At 36.8% G+C, this 19,998-nt stretch overlaps 1 protein-coding gene and 2 long non-coding RNA genes across 3 annotated transcripts in view; all 3 read right to left on the bottom strand.

The window, feature by feature from the left end:
- Nucleotides 1–4,889, bottom strand: part of LOC147574431 (EF-hand calcium-binding domain-containing protein 13-like) — a 28,480-nt gene extending 23,591 nt beyond the window's left edge. The window contains exons 1-2 of the mRNA XM_086685475.1: nt 4,829–4,889; nt 3,670–3,771 (exon numbers count right to left, since the gene is read on the bottom strand). Of these exons, the coding sequence (XP_086541601.1) occupies nt 3,670–3,771; nt 4,829–4,889 (163 nt within the window). The remainder of the gene's footprint in view (nt 1–3,669; nt 3,772–4,828) is intronic.
- A 1,024-nt stretch (nt 4,890–5,913) lies between these two features.
- LOC147574430 (uncharacterized) lies at nt 5,914–10,389 on the bottom strand. The gene is made up of 2 exons (XR_015243665.1): nt 10,115–10,389; nt 5,914–5,968 (listed from the first exon to the last, which is right to left on the bottom strand). It is a non-coding gene; the product is annotated as an uncharacterized LOC147574430 (long non-coding RNA).
- A 1,636-nt stretch (nt 10,390–12,025) lies between these two features.
- LOC147574429 (uncharacterized) lies at nt 12,026–18,883 on the bottom strand. The gene is made up of 6 exons (XR_015243663.1): nt 18,829–18,883; nt 18,119–18,223; nt 17,248–17,301; nt 15,585–15,691; nt 12,751–12,804; nt 12,026–12,130 (listed from the first exon to the last, which is right to left on the bottom strand). It is a non-coding gene; the product is annotated as an uncharacterized LOC147574429 (long non-coding RNA).
- Nucleotides 18,884–19,998: the final 1,115 nt, after the last annotated feature.

The following is a 19,998-nucleotide window of genomic DNA, read 5'->3' as shown; positions in this document are numbered from 1 at the left end:
AGAGCACAGATTTTTTTCCCTCTTTGGTTAAATTTATTCCTATTTCATTCTTTTTGGTGCAATTAAAGTTAACAAGAAATTTTGACAAGTTGATGTCTGATGTCCATCCTCATTGCTTGGAACTTTATTTTACCTTTGTGAGGGATTTGGCAGTTTCTTTTGCCTTCACTTACACTGTATGGTGTATCATAGGCAATTCTTTTGTGTATGCATCATTAACAACAGGTAGTATAGATTTTCTACTTGTGGGTTTCTTTCTTTCTTAGGTCCAAAAAGCATTTTGTTGTAGCTTTGCAATAAAATTTTGAAAAACAGAATTGTGGTCTTTCCTCCAATGGTGAGATGTTTTCTTCACTAATCATAAATTTATACTTTGCCACTGTTCCCATGCTTTTCCTGTATACACAACTTTCCCTTCAATTCTTAATGACAGCGCAATTTTTTTGGAGAAGTTTTTAAACAGCAATTAAACTCAACGCATGGGGTACCAACAATACACAACTGAAAGTGGTAATGTGCCACAGTGACAGGCTAAAACCAAATTCACAAATGCAGACTCAATGACAAGAATGTAATAACTCTACTATGTGATTGGTAACAATTATAAGATGCATCCTGATTCACATGCTAAAATGTGAAAGTATTATTTACATATATATATTTTTTAATTTTTTTAATTTTAAAGAATATATATTTTTTAAATAATGAAATATGAGGCTGATTCTGATTCTGCCATGGCCGTATCAGCTCTCTACAATCTATTTTTCCTGATGATTAGACTAAAAGTCTAAAGAAAACACAAAAAGCAACAACACTAGACTATAGAAGAGAACCAAAACTTGCAGAAGTGACTGGCAACGGGGGTGAGCCTTCTGTTTTGGTTTTCTCTTTTCCCTAATGGCTTTGTCCTGAGGGTGGGGCCCCAATCACAGAACTGCAAGGCAGAGCAGGAAGCTAAGACTGATTAAAAACTCCATCTCTTTGACCAGGGAAACCTGGAAAAGAGGCCCCTTCAGGCTGGAAAATATGGGGTAATTCCAGAGAGGAGAGAACAATGGAGAAAGGGATCCCCTAATTCTGTGTATGAATCTGTAAAAGTCTTGGGCTCACTTTTGAGTTGTGCATGCATGAGACAGATACAAAGAAAGCATTCTTGCAATGGCTTTGAGAACTGAATTAAGATTTAAACCAGGGCCCAAGTCTCAGACTAACCCAAGTGGCACATGCAGACAGACCCATAGCAGTAAAACAGAGCTTTGTAGAATGAACTGAGACTGGAACCATCCAGAGAAATGGGAGATGGAATTTGTGTTCTGAATCTCAGAGTTGATTACCTGCTAAAACAAAACCCACCAGCATTGTTCAATGAATTTTAAAAGGACCCAGAGTCTACACAACAAAATAGTTGACAAGGTTGAGGATACAATTCAGAATTATTTAACATACAAAAAGTTAGGAAAATGAGATCAATTATCAAGTGAAAAGGCAATCAACACATGCCAATCCTTGGATGACTCAAGTGTTAGAATTATCAGGAAAAAAAAAAAAAAAAAAAAGGCTCTAAAACAAATATTTTGGTCACAGAATCCCTTTACACTGTTAGAAGTTTTTGGAGACTCCAAAGAGCGTCTGATTATCTTGTATGCTAAATCGTAAAACAAGTGTTAATAAAATTCAAAGGACTGAAATCATGCAAAGTATGCTCGCTGACCACAACAGAGTTAAATTAGAAATGAACAACCAAAGGAAATCCGAGACATTCAAATATTTTGAAATCAAACAACACATTTCAAAGTAATCCATGAGTCAAAGAAGAAATTACAAGAGAAATTAGAATGTATTTTTATCTGAATAAAAATTAAATACATGAGACACAGTGAAGGTGGCGCTTAAAGTAAAATTTATAGCCTTAAATAACTATGTTAGAGAAGAAGAGAGATCTCAAATCCATAATTAAGTCTTTATCTTCATCTAGGAAAGTAAGAGCAAGCCAAACCAAAGACAAGCAGAAGGAAGAAAATAATGAAGATTAGAGAGGATATGAGAACAATGACAGAGAAACTCAATGCAACCAAACATTTAGTCTTCGAAAACATCATCAAAATTGACTAGCCAAGAAAAAAAGAGAGAGGACACAGATGACTACAATTAGTAATGAAAGAAAGGATTAACCCATTGAACTTAACAGTAATTTAAAGGCTAAAGAGGGAATACTGTGAACAACTTTATGCCAGAAATTAAACAACTTACATGAAATAGATTCCAAAATGGACACAAGCTGCCAAAATGGAATAAAAAAGAAACAGAAAATCTGAATAGTGTTGCAACACACAAGAAAATTTAGCATTGGAAATTTTCTCAGAGAGAAGGGACTATGTCCAGATGGCTTCTTTGGTAAATTATTACAAATAATTAAAGAAATAATATCAGTCCTACATAAATTATTTCAGAAAACAGAAGTGGGAAAAAACACCAATTCATTCTATGAGGCTAGTGCTACCTTAATACGAAAGCTAGACAAAGACATCACAAGACAAACTCCAGTGGTGATGCCTTGTAATGATACTGGGAAGGGATGAGTTTTAGTAGAAAAATCAAGAGCTCAGACTAAGACAAGTTAAGTTACAAGTTATTTGAGCTATCCAAGTGGAGATTGCAAATAGGTAGTGAATAAACCAAATAGAGATCCAAGGAGTGTTTTAGGTTAGGAATAGCTATCAGTGATTCATTACCATACAGATAGAATTCAGAGCTCAAAAAGTAGGTAAGATCACTTAGAGAACCCATCAGAGCCTTGAGTTATTTCAACGTTTTGAAAGAAGGTACAGAAAAGTAGAAGAGGGGAAGATAAGATGGGGAGAAAAAAACCCCAACTAGTTTTATGATCAGGTTTACATAGAAATGGATCATTCTGCCCACTGTGTGTAGAGTGGATTTAAAAGTAACAAAATTATAGGCAGAGAGAGAGTTATCTAGCAGTCTAAGAAGAGATAAAAAGAAATAGAAAGAAGGGTAGTGATACAGGGCTAAAGAGTAGGAATGGATTTTAAAAATATTTAGGAGTTTAAATAGGCAGCAGCAAGTAATTAAGTGGGTAGAGATTTCTGGCAGGGTCAGTGAAGCAGAAAAAAGGATGATCAGTTTAAAAAGATATGGAATATATTAGATTACAAATTTTATCCTTGAACAGCTATTTGGGGTGGACTGAATAGAAATGTCTCAGAAGATTTAGAATAAAATAGTTTGAAGACTGGGGAGAAGACTGGAAAGAACATAACTGATGGTTCAAACAGATGGTTAAAAGTAGGGGTTCATAAAATCACTCAGGGAGAACACATAAGACAAAAAAGCAAATGGTTCAGATTGGAAGAACTAAGAAATGAAGCGTTAGCCAGCGTATGATCACTTTTAAATTTAATCCGTAGAAGTTTTATTCTACATTCTGACTATTCCTCAGATAAGCATTCTGGCTTCTCTGCTTTCTGTATGAAAACATGTTGATAACTTTAAATTTTAAAAATGAGGCAGGATTTCTTTTTACTTTAGAATGGGTTCTACTCTAAGATACATTTCCTTTCAGCATCAAATAGTCCTAATTTCAAAAATTTTCATATGCACATTCACAGGCAAAGCTCTGCAGAAACGCAGAGAAATAACCACAGTGCTTACCGTTAACTGGTAGGTTATCTGTTAGACTTTGAAGCTCCTCTCCTGTGAGCACGATTCCCATGTTTTCTAGAACAGTATTGACTTTACTTCTTTCAACCTTCCCTCCTCAGGAAAGAGACATAAGGAATGACAAAAAATACTAAAATATGAAAGAACATTAAATACTAGAAATCTATCAGTGCTCTGTTACTATTATATTGAAAATGTTTTTACTATTAATATGAAAAAACTAGGAATAAGGAAAAATAGAATCCTTTTCAGTACTATTAATATTGCTTTGAAACATGAGTACCAAACTCTATTTTAACATCGTGTTAAAGAGCCTTAAGCTTTGCCTTGATGAAACTATGGACAAGAAATAATTTATGAAGGGATTTTGCAACTTAAGCTAAAGACAACTAATTGAATTTGCTTTGTGTCTATGTCAGACAAAGCATTATATAGATGCTCAGAAACATAATACATATACTTCAGAATTTCAGGGAGAGTTTTCATTTACTGAGTAAATATGTTCTTATTCATCCTCGAATAACAACAAAAAAATGAGACGGGATACAATAGTGACAATTATGCCATTCTAAACCCCTGACAGAACAGTTGACAGTCTCTCTATGCTGGTTTCTTTATCCTTTGATTTCTCTTGTCCAATTCTTCTAAAATTCTCTCCCCTAATCACATTCCTTCATTTTTTTTTCTAATAGTTTTGTCATTGGCCAGAGGGCATGACATGACAGCATTTATTTTGCCCCTGGTGGCCTGGGTTATATATAGAGAGAGAGATATATAGATTGATAGATATAACTTAAAATCTGCCTTTTCTAATTACTTTAAATATATATATATTTTAAATGCTAGAAGAGAAATTTAAAAAAAATTAAGTTTATATATTTAGAGAGAGAGAGAGTGAGTGGGAGATGGGCAGAGAGAGCTAGGGAGAAAGAGAGAAAGAATCTCAAGCAGGCTCCATGCTGCCAGCACAGAGCCCTGCGCAGGGCTCAGTCTCACGAACTGTGAGATCATGACCTGAGCCAAAATCAAGAGTTGGACGTTCAACCGACTGAGCCACCCAGGCGCCCCTAAAGAGAACTTTTAAAACTTCTCCCATGGTACCATAAAGCTAAGTATTCTAGAAGGCTACTAAAGTATCTTTATGGCTTACCATCAACTGGAAGCTTCTTTAGCAGCCTCTTTTGTTCTTTATCTGTTAGCTCAATACCCATGTTCCTCACAAAATCTGATAGATGTTGCACATTAATATTTTTCCTTTGAAAATATGAAACGTGATCATTCAAGAATTTTATAGAATAATTATTTCAAGTAATAATTTAATAGTGTTAAGCATGTTTCTTCCTAACTTGAGCAAGTTCAAAGATATAATAAGATATATACATCCATACAGAATTGAGAAGGGTCATATATCAAATTTGCTTAAAAATACTGAAAAGTATGTTTTCTTAATCTGACAAGAAGTCAAAGTAGAAGAGAATAGATTTTACCTAAATAACTGTCTGATTAATGAAATATCAACATCAATTCATTTATCCATCTTACCAGAGAATACTATATATTTTAATTTTTTTCTGAAATATGTTATTTGCTCTTGATACTGACAATAAATAAACTTTTTTAAATGAATATAATCTATTGTCAAATTGGCTTACGTACAACACCCAGTGCTCATCCCAGCAAGTGCCCTCCTCAATGCCCATCACCCACTTTCCCCTCTCCCCCACCCCTTCATCCACCCTTAGTTTGCTCTCTGTATTTAAGAGTCTCTTGTGGTTTGCCTCCCTCTCTCTCTGTTTGTAACTATATTCTTCCCTTCCCTCCCCCCATCATCTTCTGTTCAGTTTCTCAAGATCCACACATGAGTGAAAACATATGATACCTGTCCTCCTCTGACTTATTTCACTCAGCATAATTCTTTCCAGTTCCAAGAATGGAAAAAAAAAAAAGCTTTATTTTGCTGTTGCTTGATATACTCTGATTTGGGAATCTATTAATAATGTTGAAGTAAGTATTATTAGTATAAAAACTCCAGAAAGTTCAGAAGTTATTAGTAAGTTATAGGCTTTTAATTACTATATATAAAGGTAAACCGTGGGACATTAGGAGCAAATGTTCCATTAGAAAAGGTTGAAAGCTACAATTTACAAATCAGCAATAGAATGGTAAAAAATATTATTTAAAACTATACTACTACATAAAGTCTGCAGATCTTGGTTTTATATAACTTCCCACTGACCTGTAAAAGCTTTTAATCCACTACACAACTTTTTCATTGTAGTTCTCCCATATACTGTAAGAAGAAATGCAAATAATAAAAAGAGACAGTGAAACACACAAATAATAGGAGAGGAAAATATTCCAGCAACACTTCCGTACTAATAATATTCTCTACTTTTACCCACTTCTTGAGAATGAGTGTAAAGAGGTTAAATATGAAAAATATAACATCAACAATACAACTATGACTTAATTCTTCTATAAAAAAATCAAACCTACAATAGTCAAGGGATAAGAGTCAAAAGCCACTTACTGTCCAGGGTCTACTTTTTAGCTCTCAGACTTTGAAGAACTTTCTTATTTCTATCAGGCCATGACAATGGGTTTATGTTTGGTACATGCTATTCAAAAATGTTTAAACTTGGGTTTCAGCAGTGATTTTCTCAGGTAATGTGTTCTCATTCAATATTCCCTGGTGTTTTAACAGACCCAGAAAGATTTATTTCCTCCATTTGGATTACAAGATAAATTATTAAGCACTTTGAAGACAAATCCTTTATATTAGCAATTGGGGGGGGGCAGTTATCACACTGATAGACTAACAGATTTTATTTCCAATTTAATATTTTTTTTGAAAATTTTATTTGGGTAATTGTAGATGCATATGAAGTTAGTAGGAAAAAATAGAGAGAGATGCCTTGTACATTTTTGTCCAGCTTCCCTTAATGATAAGACTTACAAAGCCATAGAATAATACCAAAAACAGAATACTGGCATTGATACAATCCACCGATGTTATTTAGATTTCCTTAGTGTTACTTGTACTCATGTGTATGTCTCTGTATTATTAAATTCCAGACAATTTTATTACCTGTGTAGGTTCACGTATGCACTGCCACAGTCAAGATACTGAACAGTTCCAGTCCCACAAGGACCCTATTATAACCACATCCACCTCCTTCTGCCTCCACCAATCCCCTATCTCTAAATCCAGGCAAGCTCTAATCTGTCCTCCATTTCTAAAATTTTGTTATTTCAAAAATGATATGTAAAGATCTTACAGTATGTAAGCTCTGAGGTTGGCTTTTTTAGCTCTGGATAACTATCTGGAAATTTGTCCAAGATGTTGCATGAATCAGATAGTGTACTTTTACTGATGAATAATAGTATTCCATAATATGTATGTACCACAAGTTTGTTTAGCCATTTACCTGTTGAAGGAGACTTGGGCTGATGCCAGTTTTTGGCTCTTACGTTCATGTACAGATTTTGTGCGAACCTAAGTTTCAAAGGTGTAATTGCTACGGTAGCTCTATGCTTAGTTTTGTAAGAAACTGGTACTTTTTCTATAGTGATTGTATCACTACATTCCCACTACCAAGTATGAGTAGTCCGGTTTCTCAAGCATCCTCATCAACATTTGGTGTTGTCATTATTTTTTATTTTAGCTATTCTGATAGGTATGCAATGATATCTCACTGCAGTTTCAAATGGCACTTCCTTAATACCTAATGACGTCAAGCATCTCTTCATGTGTTTATCTGATACCTGTATATCCTCTTTGGTGCAATGTATTTTCATTCATATAGTTTCATATATTTTCCCCATCTTCTTATTGGTTTGTTTGTATTTTATGTTGCTGAGGTTTTCTCAAATAAAAAAAAAAAAAACCCCTTTTAATGTTTATTTTTGAGAGAGAGAGAGAGAGAGAAAGACAGAGCACGAGAGGGGGAGGGGCAGAGAGGAAGACACAGAATCTGAAGCAGGCTCCGGGCTCTGAGTGGTCAGCATAGAGCCCAAGACGAGGCTCAGCCAAAGTCAGACGCTCAACTGACTGAACCACCAGATGCCCCTATATTGCTGAGTTTTGCGTGTTCTTTAAATGCCATAGATGCTGCTGCTTTGTCAGATGTATCATTTGCAAATATTTTCTCCCAGACGGTAGGTTGTCTTCCACCATCTCCACACAGCTTTCCAGAATAAAAGCTTTTAATTTTAATGAAGTACAATTTATCAATTTTTTCCTTTTGTGAATCATGCTTTTCGCATAATATGTTTCTAAATCAATTTATTCTTACTAGGCAGCATAAGCATAAATTACATAACTCAAATGTTACCAATAAGAATACAGTGAAAAATATGTCTCCTTTATAAACATCTCCATTGTCAGAATTCTCTTCCTTCTAAGGAACAAACATTGACATTTTTTGTTTATCTTTTTTAGAGATACTCTATGCATATATTTGTATATAAGAATAGAGCTGACTGGTTCTTTTGATGGCTCCATATATTAAATTGACTAGATGTTCTGTAATTATGGAATCAATTTTAAAATGCATCAAAATGGGTATAAATTGCTTTTCCTTGCATTTTCAGATATATTGTTTTAAGAGAATATATCTTGTTTGTTCAAATATTCTCTTCCCCTCTGTATCAAGTCTGTCTTATGGGAGGATTGTACTTCTGTTCCCAATGATATCGTGCAATTTGCTTTGTCAAATGAAATATTTGAGTGTCTTCTGAGTAGAAACTTTAAGAACTATCACATGGCTCCATCATCTCTCTTTTTCCTGTTACAAAAGTGACACTGTCCAGACAGGGACTGTTCTTGCATCCTATGTCCTATAGTAGAGAACAGATGGACAGCCAACCTATGGGCAGTGTCTAATATTGAGTGTCATGCAAAAAAACTCTGTTGCCACTGAGATTTGGGGGTTGTTTGTTGCTACTGCAGCATAGCTAGCTGATAATAGGAACTGGAACCACAGGGCGCCTGGGTGGCTCAGTCGGTTGAGCGTCTGACTCTTGGTTTCAGCTCAGGTCATGATCTCACCGTTCATGAGTTCAAGCACAGTGTTGGGCTCTGCACTGACACTGAGGAGCCTCCTTGGGTTTCTCTGTCTCTCTCTCTCTCTCTCCCTCTTACTCTGCCCCTCCCCTGCTTAGGCCATCTCTGTCTCTCTCAAAATAAAGAAACTTAAAAAAAAAGGAACTGGAACCACAAGTGTGTTGCTGTCTTAGCAACAACAAAAGTAGTAGCAAAAACACCAAAACTATGTGGCATTGGCTCTGGTGCTGGAAGTGTTTGGTGAAGAAATTGTTACTGGAGGCTGGAATGAACCCATGCCTTGCAATGGTGTTGGTGAGTTTAGCAATTTCAACAACTTAGAAGGCAGAAAATGTACTGAATATGCTTGTACTTTAAAAGAAGAAGCTGTGTGGGGCGCCTGAGTAACTCAGTCATGTAAGCCTCCAATTCTTGGTTTTGGCTCAGGTCATGATCTCACAGTTTGTGGGTTCGAGCCCCACATCGGGCTCCATGCTGAAGCCTGCTTGGGATTCTCTCTTTCTCTCCCCCTCTCTGCATCCCTCCTCCACTCCCTCTCTCTCTTTCTCTCAAAAATAAATAAATAAACTTAAAAAAAAAGAAGAAGCTAGGAAATACAGTGTTACTAGAGTATCTGGTTGATATTGGCAGCAACGGACAAGTTACTACAAAAAGAAATGAACCCAGAAAACAACTGGCTGGCTAGCAAGCAAGGATAAAGGAGAACAGAGAGAATCCAGAGATTCAGGGTGCGACATGGCACAAAAAATGAACTAGTTCTCATCTTCTACAAATAGAAGATAACACCTGGAATTTCTTTTAGTGACCAAGGGCATTCAAAACTAAGTCTTCTGGCAAAGGCAATATGAAGAGTGTGATCATCATTCCTTTTGTTGAAACCTCTGATTTGATTAACATGGTGCCTAGTAAATCCTCCAAATTTGAAAAAAATAATTCAGGAACAAGCATCTTAGGTTGTGCTTCTCCCCAGGGAAGTCTGATAAAACTCAAGGGGTCTACAATTAAATCTAATGAGAAGCACATCTCAAAAAGAATTGTAGATGTAACTATTGGCACATTAAGCAAGTTGTAATCAATCAGATAAAAAGTCAACCCTATTTTAGTATAAAACTTAAACTAAAAGGTACTCTGTTCATGACTTAAAGTGGGGTTCCTGCCCTCTACAAATAGGAAGTACGCTAAGAAAGTTGCCCCAGCCCCCAAGAAGGGGTTATTCTTCAATGCCTTCTTCAGATGTGAGAAGAAGAAGAATGGAAAAAGGTAGAACTTCTTCAATCCCATAACCAAGATCCATAAAGAACAATGAGCTGGGAATCTAATCATCATGGTAAGATTTTTCCCAAAGAACTTAAAAATATTTTCAATGCTTACCATCAGTGGGCAGGTTGCATTTGAGATCCTTAATTTCGTCTTCTGTGAGTTTCCATCCCATGGTTTTCAAAACTGAATCAAGTTTATTGGCATTAACAATCCCTCCTTAGAAAAGCAAAATGGTCAAGAAATAGCCAAAGGAAAGAAAAATACAGTTTATATATTTAAATAACCTATGGGCCCACATGGCTGTAGTGTAGGTGGAAATATAAAGGGTGTCCCCTGTCAGAAATATTTTTCTTTTGCAGGCAAGGGATCTTTTTCTAAAATTTTTGTTTGGGGGATTTTGGTTCTTAGAAAGTTCCGTCTGCAGAAAAAAAAACCAAAAACTGAAATCTTGAACTAATTGTCCAAGATGCATTATTATAGTCAATTAGCATGCTGTATAGTTTTTGGATTTAAATAACTTAAATAGGCTCATATATAGCATGACAGTTGACTTGTTTTAGCAAATACATCAAATTGTTGACATATACTAACGTCATTTTCAGCAGGAACATCAAGTGTCTATAGTACAAAGCGGGTCAATAATAGATAATAATAGATAATAGCTCTTTAAAAAGAACCTCTTTCTTTAGTGGGATCATGGGGACAGGTTTACAAAGCATAAGCTTTAAAAGGGCCTGCATTAGTATTTAATAATTCATAGTAATGAAAAACATTATTTTATCTTCTCACTAATAAGTGGGCTCATTTTTGTTTATTTTATTGTCTCAACGCCTAACCAAATTCCCCAAATATTTTCCCTTTAATTTTACTGTTCTGACACAGACTTTATTTTCTCTTATGTAAAATTTATTTAAATTTCTATATGGAGATAATTTGCTCACAGGTCTATATCAGAAGCTAGGAATGATATCAGTATTTAAGGAGGTTAGTGAAGTTCACAATTGGATATCTAGGAGACAGTATAATGTGTCTCTTAGAATCATCTGGCTTGGTATTATGCTTCTCACTTACCACTAAGAGACTTCAAACCATCCAGTAACCTATGCTTGTAGACTTTTCCTTTAGCTACGTGGAAACATAAATCAGGTCATACACAAGTAAGTGATGTGGAGATTCACCAAGGCAGCAAGTCATTATTTAATGTAAGGAGGATTTGTAATTTTCTCTAGAAAATTTCCAATTTACTTTCAAATTTTTAAAAATGAAATAGCCACCAATGTATCCACTCTATTCAGTTATTGACACTTAAGCATGTGAATCTTGTAATCTTGGTGCTTTTTTTTAATTCCTTTTCAGCTCTCTAATGTCCTTTTCTGTTCTCTCACCTGGTTAGCACCCAGTATAACTTTTACAATTCCCCATCTATAGAACCACAACTACAAAAGGTACTTCTTAGCCCTGATGGCAGGTTGTGAATAAAGCAGCAACTGATTTCCAACTAAAAATTAATGGAATTCCTTCTTAAAAATCTTCTCTTGAAATGTTTTTATTGTAAAGAATTTTAAATATATACAAAAGTAGAATGGAAACAATGAATCCCCATAAACACTCAGCTTACAGTTACTGATGTTCTACCATTAGATAGCATCCTTTTAAGGTGAAAACGTACCATTCATTTTTTTAAAAAAATTATTTGCATACATAAGTGTATAAATTGAACCATATCACAATGGCTGTACTTTTTCGGTCTTTGTTTTTGTTTAAGTGCCTTTTTCTGCTTCTTCCTTCTCAGTCTATGGTGCAGCCACAAGTCCCTAGATGATTCATGTTAACAACCTAGAATATACCTACATATTATCTATCAGTATGTGAAGATACATAATTACATGAGTGAAATCATTCATACTAAGTAGTTTTTGAAAGCATTTTTTCTATGCTATCAGAAAGTATATAGAAGTTCTCATAAACAAAATAAGAAATGTGTGCTTCCTTCAAGACCATATTAATATTTTAAATGCTCACCATTAACTGGCAGCTTTTTTACGAGCTCTACACATTCCTTATCTGTGACAGTTACTCCCATGTTTTCCAGAACACCTCCTACATCACTGACATCAACCTCTCCCCCTTCAACATAACAAAATGGTCACAGATTAGTAGAGAGAAGGGCCTAACCACAGCCCCCCCCAAACCTGTTGACCCTTTACAGCTTCAGCTACAATAGCTGAATGAGCAAACACACACAATATGTTAACTGTTCGCCACTGTCATTAATTGGGGGTAGAAATAGAATTTCTCTCTTACGCTTAGTAAAGTAATAGACATACTGATGCAGTTTATATAATACAAATTAGGACACTGTAGGCATAAGATCCATTTATTTTGTAAGGATATTCTCTCTCCCCTAATCTCTTAATGATAACAGAATTTTATCTCTGTGAAAGTTTGCTGTATCATCAGCTATGCTAATTCAAATTTAGGCTTTCAAAATCAAGAATAGTGACTATTCTTGGCAAATATTCCAGAAACTAAGAAATTTGCTACTATAAATTCACACAGAAAAATTAGTGCTAAAATGCAAATGTTCTAATGTGTAATTCTGGGCAACTGTATGCAGATATTCATCAATATAGAAGAAAAATGGGTAGAATAGAATAAAAAAGGGAATGTAAAAATGATGGTTCTACATAAAAATATAAATTAGCTAAAGAATAAAGACATTAGATTTATAGAAGCTTCTAATTAACCTGTAATAGTTTCCACTGCTTCCATCAATTTTTTGAGCTCAGTCTTCCCATTAGCTGTAAGAAATACCATAATTTGGCAATATTATAAAAAGATAAAGGAGCTAAATTAAGAAATAGAGATTCTCCCCACAATTTAATCTCACCAGCCAAAAACTTTTATGCAATGGATTGCAAAGAATTCATTCTATGGTAGATAGAGGGTTTACCCAAGAAAGCTTTCTCTGTCTTACACTTGCAGGAATGTTACGGTAGGCTAAGTATGTTGTTGTTTGGTCTCTGATAGCCCTTCTGATGCAAATGCAAGGTTCTTCCCATGATTGATGTTGAAAACATTTTTCATGTTCTATCTTTTACTAATACTTTTCTTTAGTTATTTCAACTATTAACTTGGAATGGCTGGTTATGTGTTCTCAATCTTTTGTTACCAGCACATGCATAAAGTTTGGGTAAATGTTTCTACCTTTCTATGTTTGGGAAAAAAGAAATCATTAGCTAAAGCTAGAGAGTTATAGCAATATGGCATTGTGCCAATATCAGGAAGGATTGATCAACCCCCTAAGACCAGCTACTTTATTTACTGGGCCAAGTACAAAATGAAAACGTGGGACCCCTTGTTCAAAAATCAGGAAGAAAAACTTTGCTTTTTTTTTTCTTCCACAGTCTTGTTCCCAAACTGTCATGGTGGTGTTTTTGTTTTAGTTTTTGTTTATAAGTCAGCTGGTAAATGTTGCACTGTCACAGGCATGGCATCTTCTAGGGTTGAGTGCAGAACCTCACAGGCACCCTGGGTGGTCCCATTACTCAGCATGCACGAGGCTCACTAGCAGCAGACTTCCTTCCTTCCTCCTGCCGCCAGAACCACACATCTGAAAAGTGAGTCACGTGTCTCACTTTCCAATGCACTGGTTGCCTCAACTCACTATGGACAGGCGACTCCCAAGAGTAATGCAGCCTTGACGTGGGGACACACTAGATACCTGGAAGGGGATGAGGAACAGGCTTGACCCTGCCAGCCCAAAGTGGGGACTGCTGCTGCCACGTCTTGTCACAAGATGCCTTCAGGTACAGGTTGCCAATGCCAGCCCTCCCTGCATCCATGCCCAGGTCCCTGCTGGGGTCAGGGGATGCAGATGTTGCCAGGCATGGTGGTGAAAGGGAGGTTGGCCATACCAGAGGCTGTGGAGTGGTTGACCCAGAATACATCCTGGGGACTAAATGGCAGCGGCAGTCACATGCCTGAGCCAGGGTGCCAAGCCCCAGCCATGCTCTAGTTTCCCATCAGACTTCAATTAGGAAACACAAATTCAAAGATAGAATTGTGAAGACTCTCTTGTGGCACTTGGGCAGCTCAGTCGGTTAAGCGTCCAACTTCAGCTCAGGTCACGATCTCACGATCCGTGGGTTCGAGCCCCGCATCGGGCTCTGTGCTGACAGCTCGGAGCCTGGAGCCTACTTCAGATTCTGGGTCTCCCTCTCTCTCTGCCCCTCCCCTGCTCACGCTCTGTCTCTCTCAGTCTCCAAAATAAATAAACATTAAAAAATTTAAAAGCAAATTATGAAGACCCTCTTGATGGCCAAATCAGAGCACTAAACCCCAAGCATGGCACTCTTGAGATCACGGCTGTGTCCAACTAACCTCACTGGTTGCACACCACCATTCCCCAAAGCAAAATAAAGGAAGGCCTACAATGCCACAAATCTATAAACCAAAAGCCTCAAGAGGATAGCTGACTGCATAAACCATAACCCCTGTTCCTTAGGTCTTTCTAACATTTCTGAGTGATGTTTTAAAACATAATGAGAAGGTAAGTGATTCGACTTGAAGAACGTGAAGCTGGAATGGGCAGGTGACAGAGAAGCCAAGCATGTGCAAGAGAAGCAAAGAAGCCCAAGACTACACCTTTTTTCTGCTAACGAGCCAGTTTCCCCATTGCGGAACTCAAGGCTTGTCTAAGTTGTGGTTGGTTACAGGCTCCTTTAGGCATTAACAGTCCTCAGCTGGGGACAAAGCAAAACTATCTGCTGCAATCTGGTGTTGGGCTTGTTACCTGGAAATATATACTGTTAACCTCAATGAAGATGACTAGGAAACAGTTTTCCTTTATGGATTTATTTTGATTTGATTTCGTTTTATTTTATCTTCTTCAGTTCTAGTCTCACGGAGACTTTTTAGGGAAGGTCTCCTGGGCTTCAAATCACATGGTGCATGTATATTTGAGGCAACTGTCAATGAATACAAAACAAAACACAAAAAGCAGCTAACTACCTACCAATACTCTGATTTCCTCTCAGAGCATAGAATCATAAATGGAAGTGGATGCCCAGACAGATACTACATCTCTACCGCCCCACCTCCGCCTCACATTTATTTAGGTGCAGCCACGTGACCGGTTCTCCACAGAGGAATGGCTACGGAAATAACGCGTGCACTCTCTCTCCTTCATGCTCTCCTTTCCATTCCATTATTAGACAGAAACGATGACAAGGCCTTAAAAAGGAATCCGAGAGGCAAGGAACCTGGGTCCCTGGATCGCTGAATGGAGAAGAGCCACTGTCCATTACCCAAAGATACTCTCGCCTTGGACTTTCACGGGGGAAAGAATTTAACTTCTGCTGCATTTACCCGGGACATAATTTTAGGTTTGTTTTTAAATAAAAATGTAGTTTACCCTAAACAATACGTGATCTGTTCTTAAATGAAGACTGTTCATCCCTATCTTTGCAAATGCTTCTAATTTCTTTTGGTATACCAAATATCACTAGTTAATATACATTCTCTTACACAAGCTCATAAATGTAAACTCCTAAGGCTCATTATTATCTACAATGCTTACCACTAAGTGGCAGATTTTCTGCCAGAGCTTCACGTTCCTTTTCTGTGTGTTCAATTCCCAGATTTTCCAGAACATTGTCTAGGTTATATTGGCTTTAACCATTCCTCCTTAAGAAACAAACAGGAAGTAATCATGAAAAAAAAATTACGTGATTTCCAAAGATTATATATAATTTTTTTTCTCACATGCATTTTAGTATGATAAAAAAAACAAAGAAAAAGTACAATTTATTTGTATTAGTGAACAGGCATATAAGGTTGACTCAGTAAATCACCTAAAATGATGTCAAGAACAACTTAGATAAAATGTTCTGAGGTTGGGGGTGCCTGGCTGACTTAGTCAGTAGAATGTGTGACTCTTGATCTTGGCGTCGTGAGTTCAGGCCCCACATTGGGCATTTAGCCTACTTAAAAAATATTCTGAGGTTGAAGCATTACTGGGTGACAGGCTGTGATTATGTGTTTAAAGTTACTATTTGTAGTATTAAGTAATACTCATCTGTTAAAAGAGGGGCCGAAAGAATACCAATGATAGGACTGTCCCCATGGGGAAAACAGAGAGAGTACTGTGCAGGTCTGTCCCCAAAACAAAGCCAAGGTATCAGCTGAGAGGGATAGTTCAAGATTCAGATCATCAATGTTCTGCTATTGCAATATACAAAAAGTGTATGAAAGATGAAAAGACTATAAAAATGGATTCAATGCTCTTGAAGAGAAAACTGTCATGAACAACACATTCACCACAAAATTCTCCAAGAATGTTGCTGACTGGAATTATTCCAAGTATCTGGGATGTCAGGAGGCCAAGTGCCACCTGCAAGAGGCTTCTCTCATTAAATAGCAGCAAACCTTCTACCCTTTTCCTCTTTCCCTTCCTACTTCCCCTTCTGGTCTCTTTTTCTAAGGACCTACAGGAAGAGGAAGTAAAAAAGCATTTTGGCCACAATACCATGCTTCTTTTCCACATTTGCTGTTGCTGCTATTGTTGTTAACTGGTCTTTAGGAAAGAATGTTTTAGAGAAAATAACTTGAGGGGCGCCTGGGTGGCTCAGTTGGCTGGGCGTCCGACTTCGGCTCAGGTCATGATCTCACAGTTTGTGAGTTCGAGCCCCGCGTCGGGGTCTGTGCTCACAGCTCAGAGCCTGGAGCCTGCTTCCAGTTCTGTGTCTCCCTCTCTCTCTCTGCCCCATCCCCACTCATGCTCTGTCTCTCTCTGCCTTAAAAATAAAATAAAATAAAATAAAATAAAATAAAATAAAATAAAATAAAATAAAATAAAATAAAATAAAATAAATAAATAAAAATAAAAAAGAAAATAACTTGATTTGTGCCATAAAATTATTAAAGGTCACTCCAAAATCCTTTGTATTGTTGTTGGGCAAACGCTCAGAAAAACTGCCTATGATATTCTGTATATTATGTGTTGTATAAATTAGATTTCAAATGATTCTTTGGGGGTGCTATTTAGAAATATTCTCCAAGAGTGAATGGATCCCTTGCAATACTATACCATGGGTGATTATGCAAACGTGCTTAACATAATGAAATAAAAAAATCTAAATACAGGAATGTAGACATGACTCAAAACCTGGTGGTAAGATGTTTGTGTTGATATTTGTGTTGACATTTAGCAGACTTTTCTGCTAATCATGGTTCTTAAATACCTTTTACAGACTTCACACCATCCAACAATCTGTTCTTATACACCTTTCCAGCAGCTATTAGAAAAGAAAAACCATAATTTATATCCAAAGGAAAAGAACATGGACACACAGTTTTTGGGCAACTGGGTAATTCTAGGAGCAATCTTTTTTACTCTTTCCCTAGGAAATCTGTTCTATCTCCTCATCAAATAAAATTATTTTAGGAAAAAAATTGTGACAAAAATGTACCCAGTGTTCAGCAACCAAGAAGACTGCTGGGAAGACTATACTGTGCAGGAAAAAAAAAAAAAAATCACTACTTCTTTGTGTCCCCTCCCCCCTTTTTTTTTAACCTGTGTCTCACTTCCCTCAGTTTCCTTCCTATCATGCAGGCCTCTCAGGGCCGTGACTGGGTAGTGTTATTACAACCTGCATCAACTCTGATGGCAATATGGTTATGGTTAAAGAGCTGGGTTGACAGATTGAATCTGTACGTCAGCAAACTTAATTTGTTTTAAAAATTATTTTCAGTACTTTTTAGGAGAAACAAAGAGACAACAATTTAGAACTGCTGACAATGGGGCGCCTGGGTGGCGCAGTCGGTTAAGCGTCTGACTTCAGCCAGGTCACGATCTCACGGTCCGGGAGTTCGAGCCCCGCGTCAGGCTCTGGGCTGATGGCTCGGAGCCTGGAGCCTGTTTCCGATTCTGTGTCTCCCTCTCTCTCTGCCCCTCCCCCGTTCATGCTCTGTCTCTCTCTGTCCCAAAAATAAATAAACGTTGAAAAAAAAAAAAATTAAAAAAAAAAAAAAAAAAAAAAAAAAGAACTGCTGACAATGACCCCACAAAACCAATGTCCCCGGAAAGGCTGTTCTGAGACTTAAATGGCTCACCGTCGATAGGTACCGTCTGTCTCAGCCTCACTAGTTCCTTTTCAGGGAGCTCGATCCCCATGGCTCCCAGGACCTTTAGCAGATCGTTGGCATCAATCTTTTTTCCTTTCAAAAGACAGGAACATCAGTGCGTGACAATTTGGAATCTAATGATTCCAGATAATGAAAAAATGATCACCTTCGGCTCGGAAGTAGCGAGCGAGTAAAAGGAAACACATACAACTACACAGAATCACAGGGAGGCCACAAATAGAACACAGGTCCTTAATCTCCTAAAAGGCATACTCTCTTAGTGATGGATCTGTGTGCATCTAATGCAGCAGAGGGTAGATTTGCTTTTAAGATTGGCCAGCAAGTTAGAATGATGGAAATCATGGAAATTTATAACTTTGGCAGGGGAACTTAGAATTCTGGGGAGATCCTAAATTATGTGATTTTTCTCTTCATATATGCCTATCAAGGTATGGGATTATTTGAATATTAGTGAGGTAAGTGATATTATTGCTTTATTAAAAACATTTGGGCCAGATTTCTTACCAAGACACAGAATCGTCATTGTATTTTTAAAATTTAAGTTGTACAAATAAATACAGCCTAAGACTCTGAAAACAAGTATTCAATGAGACATAATATAAAGACATATAAACAGTTTGGGGCAGTTGAGGAGATATTTTTAAAATAGTACAATTTTATAGTAACTTGCCACTCACCAGAAAACATTTTCAATGCATCCATTAACTTTTTCACTTCAACCTTCCCATTATCTGTTAAGAGAGCCACGTAAATCAAATACAAATCTAACACCGGCACTCATTAGCAATATGGAATTTAAAAAAGAAAGCAATATATGTATACTCCAATATTTTATCCTATATTCATCTTGAGCCAGAAGTTCTAAAATATTACTAGAGCTTTGATTCATTGAACTACAGAAAATTAAACCTCTGGTAGTTAAGGATGAGATATAAAATTAAGTCACCATTTCCCACAGAGTCGGCTTCATGACTCCTATACGTTGGGAAACTCTCCACTGTTTACATCAGGCACAAGGAACAGAATTTACAATTTTTGTGTGCTACATATTAATGTTTGTATCTGGCTCTTACAATTGATCTCCTTATGTAATAAGCTGATACTTAGTAGTTCCTGACTTTTTTTTTTTTTTTTTTTTTTGACACAGAGTTTCTTACTCCTTTATTCCCTATGAGTAAATTAATGATCACTTCAGTGATTGGCTTGAGATAATTTTAAAAGTAGAGATTCTGTATATTTTTAAATCAATATTTAAAGACATTAACATGAAAGCATATTACAAAGATAGAAATTTGGGATTCTATAGGATCTCAGATTCATTTTTCCTTACTAGACCAAAAACAACTAAGACACTGCATTTGCACACATTATTATGTTTTGTCTAATTTGTAGATGACAAATATGTAAATAGAAGCTTCATGTCACTTTTGTTCTTTATTATCTTCTGGCTCTAAAAGTACAGAGCAGGGGCGCCTGGGCAGTCGGTTAAGCGTCCGACTTCAGCCAGGTCACGATCTCGCGGTCCGTGAGTTCGAGCTCCGCGTCAGGCTCTGGGCTGATGGCTCAGAGCCTGGAGCCTGTTTCCGATTCTGTGTCTCCCTCTCTCTCTGCCCCTCCCCCGTTCATGCTCTGTCTCTCTCTGTCCCAAAAATAAATAAACGTTGAAAAAAAAAAAATTAAAAAAAAAAAAAGATGTTTTGCAGTACAGACAAGTAGTTTTTAAGTAAAGGGTATGTAAGTTAGATAGAAGGGAATGAAAGAACTGAGCAATATTTAATACTCATGAGGCATTACATGCACATGGAGAACATGTTCACTAAATACATGTTAGACTAAATGTATAAGAA

This window comes from Puma concolor, chromosome E1, assembly GCF_028749965.1.
Source record: "Puma concolor isolate L17-30 chromosome E1, mPumCon1.1.hap2, whole genome shotgun sequence".
NCBI lineage: Eukaryota > Metazoa > Chordata > Mammalia > Carnivora > Felidae > Puma > Puma concolor.
Note: the sequence above shows the minus strand (reverse complement) of the source record. Positions and strands in the feature narration are given on the sequence as shown.